Raw genomic sequence first — 10,615 nt, 5'->3', positions numbered from 1 at the left:
ATGAATTAACTCTTTATTGTCATTTTGTTAATGATGAACCAACAGATCCAGAAGAAGTAATGAAAGATGAAAAATGGAGAAAATCCATGGAAGAGGAGATTCATTCGATCGAGAAAAATAAAACATGGGAGCTGACATCACTTCCGGTCGGTCAAAAACCCATTGGAGTTAAACAGGTTTTCAAAGCAAAGAAAGATGCAAATGGTGAAATCGTCCGACATAAAGCAAGACTGGTGGCAAAAGGGTTCAGTCAACGACCCGGAATTGATTACAATGAAGTTTTTGCTCCTGTTGCCATAATGGAGAGTATCAGACTGATAATTTCTGTAGCTTCTCAACACAGGTGGAGAATCCATCAAATGGACGTGAAATCCGCATTTCTCAACGGATATCTGGAAGAGGAAATTTATATCCAGCAACCACCTGGGTATGTTGTGAAAGGTCAAGAAAACAAAGTGCTAAAATTGAAAAAGACACTTTATGGTCTTAAGCAAGCACCACGAGCCTAGAACAGTCTCATTGACAAATATTTTTAAGAAAATGGTTTTGTCAAATGCCCACATGAATATGCCCTATATGCAAAGGTGAAAAATGGAGATATGTTACTTGTTTGTTTGTAGTTGGATGATCTCATTTTTACAGGGAACAATCCTAAGATGTTTGAAGAGTTCAAGAAGACAATGGCTCGTGAGTTCGAGATAACTGACATTGGTCTAATGTCATATTATCTTGGCATTGAAGTGAAGCAGAATGACGGCGGAATTTTTATTTCTCAAGGTGGTTTTGCGAAGGAGATCTTAAAGAAGTTCAAGATGGAAAATTGTAATTCTGTCAGCACGCTAGTCAAATGTGGATTCAAGTTGACAAAAGATGAAGATGGAGATAGAGTCAACCCGACATTATTCTGAAGCTTGGCCGGAAGTCTCAGATACTTGACATGTACGAGACCAGATATTCTTTATGCAGTCGGCTTAGTAAGTCGATACATGGAAGCCCCAACGGTGTCACTTTGGAACGCAGCAAAAAGAATTCTCCGTTATATTAAAGGTACAACTAATTTGGGTTTACTTTATTCAAAATCTGATGATTTCAAATTAGTTGGATACAGTGATAGTGACTGGGCCGATGACAAGGATGACCGAAAAAGTACAACTGGTTTTGTATTTTTTCTGGGTGATACTGCATTCACATGGAGTTCAAAAAAGCAACTGATCGTGACGTTATCTACCTGCGAAGCTGAATATGTAGCTGCAACATCTTGTGTGTGTCATGCGATTTGGCTCCGGAAATTTCTAAAAGAATTTCAGATGAGTCAAAATGATCCAACAGAGATTTTTATTGATAATAAATCTGCACTGGCATTAGCGAAAAATCCAGTGTTTCATGATCGAAGTAAGCACATTGATACGAGGTATCATTTTATTCGGGAATGCATTGAGCAAAAGGAGGTAAAGCTGAGTACGTGAAAACTCAAGATCAAATTGCAGATATTTTCACGAAGCCGCTAAAACATGACGTGTTTAGTCAACTGAGAGCTCAATTGGGAGTCATGAAAAATTAAGTTTAATGGAGCATGTTAAAATAATAATAATACAAAATAATAAACTTAATTTTTGATATAAAAAATAACAATAAATAAAATAAATAAAACAAAAGCATGTGAAAAGAAAGAATTAAATAGTTGTATTCAAAGTCAAGGTATGAGTGTAATGTATGTGTCAAAGTCTATGTATGGGTTTTTTATGGGTTTTGTATGGGTTTGTACAAGAAATATTGTATTGGATTTTTTATATAAGGAGGTCTCATTTTTGAGATGTTGAGTGTCTGAAAAAATATAGTCAAGTCCTTATTTTTTTTTATACCATGTATTTTGTGCCTTGACTCTTTATTTTGTATTCCATAAACTAATTAGCCCGTCAAAATTATATATTTTGCCCTCGACAATTTTCAGTTTTAGTTCTTCTACTCTAACATACTTTAAAAATAATTTCAGGAATCTTCTACATTATTTTTGTACCTCGTCGGGAATACAATTGATTCGGGAGAATTCAACTTTGACATACGAAGAAACCGAGTATACCAACATAATCCCTGCAACCCTAAGAGTCCAAATCCTCATTTGAATACATATATCTTGCCGGAAAATGACAAAATCGAAGTTGATTATGCTTTCTCCAAAAAACGATGTTCATAAGTCAATATATCGGATCAACCCGAACCATTGACTTTTTTCAAAGAACTGGACGGAATTGAAAATTTGACATTAAAAACATTGATCGAAATTTATCTAGAATTGGACCGATAACCGAATTGGATTGAAATGACAGAAAATTTATCAGTTTTAAATATATATTTCTCACATTAGACTTTATTCCCTATATATATAATTTTGTCAGTGTTAAATATATATTTCTGGCATTAAACTTTTATATATATAATAAATATATTTCAAAGTTGTTCTAAAAAAAGGTTAGTTATAATGATATAACTAGACTTAATAATGCTTTATAATTTTATATATATTCACAAATCAAATATTTTATTTTTAATATATATATACCCTGTGTTAATCATACTTATGTGTAAGCAAGGTTATTCTCGTACAGTTACGCTGTTATTATATTTATTCTTTTCCCATTACCCTAACAGATGCACATTTTGGATCCATTTTGTCTCATTTAATTCCGAGGTACCCATACTCGTTAATAATAAATAAATAAATCAATTAAACAAAACATAAATATATAATAAACATGTCACCTATTTAGCAAAACATTCACAAATTTAAATACAATTGAAAATCTAAAGATTTAAAGTTATAAACCCTAAGCTCATTCCTAATTTCATATCTGGAGTATTTTGTTTTTTTTTTAAAATCACATTCCCTAAACTCTTTTATACATTGGTTCTGAATATCTGTGAAACATGTACACTCATTCTAATTCTGAAATAAGGTCTAAGTTGGTATTGTAATTCTAGTTTTGAAGGAGTCATATCAAAACGTAAGAACTTAACTATCAAAATTAAAAACATAAGTTCTAATTTTGAAAGAAGCAATAAGAACTTAACCATCAAATCATAAGTTCAATGTTCTAATTAAGAAACAATTTGGCCATTTAAGTTGACTAGTAGGAATAATTAATGGAGTTTGGGTATCAAATTGGTCCTTGAACTGGACACTTGAGATCAAATTAGTCGGAAAAGGACACGTGTCAGTATATGATTGGCAGTTATTAGACACGTGTCATTTGGACTAATTTGATATCAAGTGTCGAGTTAAAGGGTTAGATTGATGCTTAAAGTTGAATTAGGAGAAAATTGATCCTATTAGCCAAATTCAGGGACCCTTAAATCAATTCCGAGAGGACTAATTAATTCATCTCTAGCTCATTGTATATAGGCTTAATTAATTAATTCGGATCCCTATTATATATAGGCTTAGTTAATTAATATAGAATTTCTTTGGTTAATCTACCAAAAAGATAAGATGAATGATATATAATATTGGAAGCTAGGATGATAAAGAATTGGAAAGTGATTAACAAGATGAAAAAGAAATAAAAACGTGGGTGGGTATGAGACGAGAAATAAAAGTATAAAAAAATAAGTAAACGTTAAACAAGAAGAAGAAAGGGTTAATGTTGATATATAATGAATATTATCCTTAATTTTTCAGAGTAACTAGACTATAAAGTATATATTTACAGTACAGATGTTATAAAAACATGTAAATCACATTTCTGAATTTGATTAGGCTGTTGAACATCCAGATTAATTTGGATAAACATAAACTGATATAATTTTTCTAATAATGGATCCTTATCTGGTGTTGATTAAAATACTAATTTTGATACCTATATATATGTGCAAATAAGAAGGAAGATCAGAGAAAAACAAATTAAAAGCATATATCATATCATAATGGAGTGCATAGCATCAAAATGGAAGGCACTTAGCGGCATTGAAAACAATTGGAATGGTCTTTTAGACCCTATCGACGATAATCTCCGGCGGTATCTTGTTCAGTACGGTGAAAGAATTAGTGCGGTGAATGATTGTTTCAATGGCGTGGAACAATCTGATGGGTATGGACTATGCTTATTTCCTACGGAGGAACTGTTCATTCGGGCAGGACTAGAACTTGGGAATCCATTCAAATACGAAGTGAGTGACTGCTTTTATGCAAGATCAGAAGTCGAAATTGGAGATTGGGCAAAAAGACAATCTGCATTTATGGGGTATGTTGCTGTTGCAACCGATGAAGGAAAGCTTGTTTTAGGCAGGAGAGACATCCTGATATGTTGGAGGGGAACAAGGTTGCCAATTGAATGGTTAAAAAATATTAACTTTTGTCAGACTTCAGCTCCAGAGGTTTTTCCTGGTAATAATGCAAAGGTACATCAGGGTTTTCTCAATGTCTACACTGACAAAAGTGCAAATTCAGTTTACAGTAAAACCAGTGCTAGAGAACAGGTATATATTATTTGTATTTCACTTTCACTTTCACTTTCACATAAATAAATAAGACTGACTATAATATAGTATATATTGGATACAGGTTCTAGCTGTGGTTCGGAGACTTGTGGACAAATACTCAGCATTAAATGAAGATGTGAGCATAACTGTAGTAGGTCATAGTTTGGGTGGAGCACTTGCAACTCTGAATGCAATGGACATAGTTTTCAATGGATATAACAAGCCATCTGGTTCTACTTCGGTCGTATATCCAGTCACTGCTTTTGTTTATGGTTGCCCCCGCGTTGGAGACAAAACATTTCTGGAATTGTTTAATTCCCTGCCTAATCTTCATCTGTTGCGCATTCGAAATAATAAGGATATTGTTCCTGATCTTCCTCCAGATTTAATCATCACTAGATATTCAGAGGTTGGTGTACAGCTTTACATTAACACCCAAAATTCAGCAGACATAAAGACACACACCAACGTGCAGTCGCATGATCTCAACCTTCATTTCTATGGAATTGCTGCTTACCAAGGAGAAGGAAATGACTTCAAGTTGGGATTTGATTTCGATGTTGCACTAGTCAACAAATATGATGATCTCTTGAATGCTCTTTACAAGGTGCCTCCCACTTGGTGGACCTCTGTTATCAATAAAGGTTTGGTTCAGATGGAGAATGGATTTTGGAAGCTCAATGACTACATTCCTCCTCCTCCTCCTGATCTAATTCTTTCTTAATTATAAACCTATAAGCTCCAAATTTAACCCAAAAACTACACATATACCCCTAATCTATCAAATAAATATAAGTGTATGCTAGTTAAATTTGGACTCTAAATCATCAATTTCTCAAGTGTTTTTTCTTTATTTTCCTAACCCTTTTTCCTTTTAAGGTTTAGGATTGTGACTGTGTGTCTTTTTCTTATCTTGTAATTTATCATTGTACTATCTCCTTTAAGAATAACTCAAGTTTCTTTCTCCTATCAAAATTATTGAAAAAGTTGTTTTATGCTTACTAGAACTTATTCAACACGCTAGATTCATTACCATACTTTCTAATTACATTTGTATTTCACTCAATTTCATTATCATTATGGTACTATTTCGCTCTGCTTTCTACTTAGCATTTCTAAACACTATACTGTGTTCTATTAAAGGTCTTTTTAATTTGTGTAAAACATGCGGTTTTTGTTTTACAAACTATGCCAATTATTGTATCAATTTATCCGCATGAATTACATATCACTTATTAGTCAGTATTCAGTTATAATCAAATAATAAAAAACATCAAAACACAGAAAATAAAAGTAGAAGATATACCCAAAACACAAGTTCCTGAAGAAAACCAAATGAGTTACAAGTACTCGTGGGTATTTCTAGGCCTTCAAATTCAAGCTCTAACCCTCCAAGGTTCGACATTGTGTTAATTTACAACAAAATATACATAATGTGACATTTAATTTTTCAACTTTTTAGGTTTGGGTCCATTTAGGTGTTGTTGTTTTTATGAGATAGAAAGTTAATGTTTAGCAAGAGAAAACTCCAAAAATAACGATTTTGAAAAATAATAAATGTGGTTCCATAGTAAATATGATACTAAACAATTTTAATTCTTGAAAAGTTTCATTTCGAGTTCGTTATCAGCCAAATTTGGTAAAGTCAACCCAAAATAAAAAAAAATGGCCAACCACATGGCTTGTTTTGTTAGGAAAAAGCTACAGGTATCCATCTGCAAAAACGTGAAACCACGTTGATTTTTTTTTTTTTAAATTAACCCTTAAATAAATCATACTCAAGCATATATATACATATAGGCAATTAACTAGGACTAATATAAATAAGAAAATGCTACGCATGCTAGGAATTCTAATTACACATATAAAGTAATCCTATCTAGACAATAAATCTTATTTATGATTACTTCCTTCACAATTCCCCTCGAGCCACAGAAGCCACGATGAACTGCCAACTTGTCTCGATTTAACATAAAATGACCACTAGCCTGAAGAAAGAGAAAACTATGTATGGCCAACGAAATTCACCAAATTGAGACTGATTATAATATAATATATATTAGATGCAGGTTCTAGCTGTGGTTCGGAGACTTATGGACAGATACACAATATTAAATAAAGATGCATGCTTAACTGTAGTCTGGGTCGAGCACTTGCAACTTTAAATTCCATAAAGTTTTCCATGAAAAATGAAAAAATATTAAGACGCTAAAATAAGGAATACCTGAAAATGGGGGTAAACCTGAAAAACAAACAAAAAAAAGTTAAAAAAAAAACATAAATAAAATTGAAACTCTGCCAAAATTGCCACTTGGTGAACCATAATTTTGAATGCTGAGAGAAACATGAGCATAAACTTTTATGACTATTGTTGTGCCCAAATGGATTTAGGAGTTTATCTTTTTTTAGATAGATAGAAACTAGGCTTAATAGGCACCCAAACCCCTAAACTTGTAACTTTTTTTCACCTGACCCATCAACTTAGGGGACAACCTCTCAACCCCTCAATTCTCTAAAAACATCACATACAGCCTCTTACACTCCTATGTTCGGTCAAAATATTGACCCGTGTGGAAAACGCGCTTGACTGCTGACCACACAAATGCCACGTGTTACGAGTTGATTGGAGTTGGGATTTTGGCATAAGAATTCTGATCGAAATCCATGTCTGTAGTTGCTTCCCGAGCACAAATGGGCTTGCTCGCCGAGCAGGGGTGTCAATGACATGGCATTGGTGTGGTCAATAGTGAAGCACATTTTCTACACGGGTCAATATTTTGACCGAACATATGGGTGTAAGAGGTTGTATATGATGTTTTTGGAGAGTTGATGGGGTTGACAGGTTGTCCCCTAAGTTGATGGGGTCAGGTGAAAAAAAAGTTATAAGTTTAGGGGGTTGGGTTCCAATTAAGCCTAGAAACTATCATTAATGAACCTGGAGATGTACATTAGAAATAAAAGATGCAAGTGAATCTACCTAGTAATCAGAATCAGTATGAGACTATTGCCAACTCCGCTCGCTGCCCTTATAAAGGAGGAAGATGAAAGATTGGGACAAGTAAATAGGAGTTGGGATAGAAGTAGTAACAACACTTTTGTCTTTTTGGTAAAAGAAAAAGTTACACTTTGCCCTTAAAAAATAAACGCATATTGTTTTCTATAAAATTAGGTCTTTAAGATTAAGTGTCGAGTGGCCAAAGACTTTTCACGTATTTAGTGATTAATAGTATTGTTAATGAAAAAATTTAGTCCTCAATTAGAGACTAATTTATGTTTGGTTCCCAAGGTTGTAGAAAACGTTACGTGCTAGTCAGACGGACATGGCCCTCAAGAATTAATCGGGAATTGGTCGAAGATTAACCGGGGATTAATCGAATCTGTATTTTTTATTTGTTAATCAAAAAATTATTATATAAATTCAATTAATATGTATTATAATATCTAAAAACAATAGTATAAAATTATTTAATATAGAAAAACATCTATATTTCGAACATATATCTCTAAAACTATGCAAACATCAACATTTCAACAACAATATCATTGAAAGAACTCAAAAGTAAATTATAATAAAGAAAAAAATAAATTCAACACAAAAAATGATTTTCTTCATCGTCACTTAGGCGGCGTCTAGGTCATCTAGGCGACGTCGACAGATCCCAAGCGGCTAAAAATCGGCAAGGAGCCAAAAAAAATGCCTAGAGGGACTAATCAGACAAAATCGGGACAGATTCTCGATTTCAAGCGGGACCTAGGCGGTCGAGATGGGCTTCGTTTTGAATAGTGTCGGTTCCTTAAATTGGCGTGTAACTCTTATTTTTCTAGTAGTTTGTTACTCGTAGCTAATATCTTTGTTGCGCCTCGAACGAGTCCTTTGGTCATCCCTTTCAGCACTGGAATTTCACAATTGAGATCTAGAAAGCCATCTCTAGACTCTTTGGCAAGCATTTAAATATGTCTAATTCCATTCTTGATATGTTGATTAGTGCTACACATCATACTTCCAGTTCCCAATAAAGCGTTTTGTCGTCGGCTGCCATTGTTAGCACAATTTTGACTTTTGTGACATTTTCAAAATGAAGCTTTCTTCCACAATCATACTCTGAGAATTTTATGTTCGCTTCGATCCCTTTAGTGTATGATTACGAAGTCAGATTTCATTATTTGAAGAGCATTAAACAATCTAGCTTGAACAACATATTATTTCACAGTTTTTTCTGTCGGGTCATCCTCCCAAGGCGCCTTGCATCGTTGAGGCTCATTAGTCTGCCTCTCTTTCCGGATGACGTTAAATACATTGGGTTTTGCATTGTGAGGGCCCTTGTTCAGCTGCTCCGACACCAATTTTTCATAATGTTATAAGGGTTTTTTCTCATTGCGCGTTTGTCTTTTCTATTCCATAATCGTTTTCTTTCTAAACAGGGCTTAAGGGTGTTACCTTTGCTATTAAGAAAGCTTGGAGTAATGGTTGGCATCGTCTACGACTCGAAGTTGATTATGCTAGGTTGTGTCTTTTTAGGACGAAGTCCACTTCAGTTCCTTGAGATATTAATCAGGAATGGGTACACCGCTTGATCCTTTGCACGAAGAGGCAGTTTGTGGAATTCACATTTTGTGTTGCTGTTACACTCGCTAATAATGGTTTGTCGGTCTCTAACTCAGTTTGGTGATGCTCAGCCCCGGTCTTCTTCTGGTCGTGCCCTTCATCAAGGATTTATACGGCTTGGTTTAGTATATGTTTATCTGATTCCTTTTGGTAGTTGTTTCTTTTTGCCATAATATCCGTGTTTATTTTGTTGAAGTTTTCATTTCACAAAACCTTCAGTGGGGAAATTAAGATGTTTTGTGGGGAAAATTTTCCCGACAAAAGCTTGTTTCTTGTAGTGTTTTACCCGAAAAAGTATATAGAAAATTTTAATAACCCTTCGTCATAAATAGTATATATCGTACTCTTACATTTGATACTAGGATCAACAACCTGAATTTTGCTCCAACAATTAAGATAATTTACTTTCCACTAAACAAACCACTCCATTTTAAAACATATAATTATATACACTCCTTTCAAAATAATGAATAAATTATAATTTCAATATTTCAAATTTATCAACACAATTAATTTACTCAAAGCTCAAATAACAAAGTTTAACTTAATTTAATTCAATATGTAACTAACGTCATTGTTATTCAACATAAACAAGTATGATCAGTATAAATTAAACACCAAAGACTACATTACAATTGTATTTAAGTGAATTAAAAAAAAGAATTAGCGTACATCATTAAGTTTTAGAAATTAATCCATTTAGAATATCGCCAAAAATCAAGAATTAAAAAGTTATTCTAAAAATTCTTTAGAATACTTTGTTAAAATAATAATAATAAAAAATAATAAACTTAATTTTTGATATAAAAAATAAAAATAAATAAAACAAAAGCATGTGAAAAGAAAGAATTAAATAGTTGTATTCAAAGTCAAGGTATGGGTGTGATGTATGTGTCAAAGTCTATGTATGGGTTTTGTATGGGTTTTGTATGGGTTTGTCCAAGAAATAATGTATTGGATTTTTTCAATGTTATCAGAACCGGACCGGACATCAAACCGGATTTATAAAAGGGTCACAGGTCACTTGGTCGGATCGGATGGCTCGGATTGGTCGGACCGGATGATGTAATAAATAAATAAATAATATTTATATATATAATTAATTTAAAATTATTTTTTTAAAATTATATATATCCAAAATAATAAAAATTTGATTTGTTATTGTTTTTGGTCAATTTAAAACTTAAGTATGTAATGAAATATTTTTTAAATATAAAATTTGTCTAATTATTTTTTCTCATTTTTTTTATTAAAATGGCATCTGATTAAGGTTGTTGTATTTCGTTTATTTTTAAAAAAATTGAATGAATAACCTTTGAATTTTTTGATGTATTATAAAATAAAGAATAAAGTTAGTATTTTAATAAGAGAGAAATAGTAGTTTATCGAAAAATGAAAAAGAGAGAAAAGAAGAGTAGGAGAGAGAATTGGTCATTTTGAATTATGATTTAGTTGTCCTCTGGCTTCCATTTTTTCTTTCACTTCACACATCTCTAAACCAGCTTTTCTTTCTTTCTCTCCTCTGTCTTCCAT

The 10,615-nt window shown here is 32.8% G+C and overlaps 1 protein-coding gene across 1 annotated transcript; it reads left to right on the top strand.

The window, feature by feature from the left end:
* Positions 1-3,904: 3,904 nt before the first annotated feature.
* LOC136224612 (phospholipase A1-II 1-like) lies at positions 3,905-5,363 on the top strand. The gene is made up of 2 exons (XM_066012999.1): positions 3,905-4,473; positions 4,559-5,363. Exons 1-2 carry the CDS (start codon positions 3,922-3,924, stop codon positions 5,198-5,200), a joined length of 1,194 nt encoding a protein of 397 aa, XP_065869071.1. The 5' UTR covers positions 3,905-3,921; the 3' UTR covers positions 5,201-5,363.
* Positions 5,364-10,615: the final 5,252 nt, after the last annotated feature.

This window comes from Euphorbia lathyris, chromosome 3 (genome assembly GCF_963576675.1).
Source record: "Euphorbia lathyris chromosome 3, ddEupLath1.1, whole genome shotgun sequence".
Lineage (NCBI taxonomy): Eukaryota > Viridiplantae > Streptophyta > Magnoliopsida > Malpighiales > Euphorbiaceae > Euphorbia > Euphorbia lathyris.
This window is presented reverse-complemented; position numbering and strand designations above follow the sequence as displayed.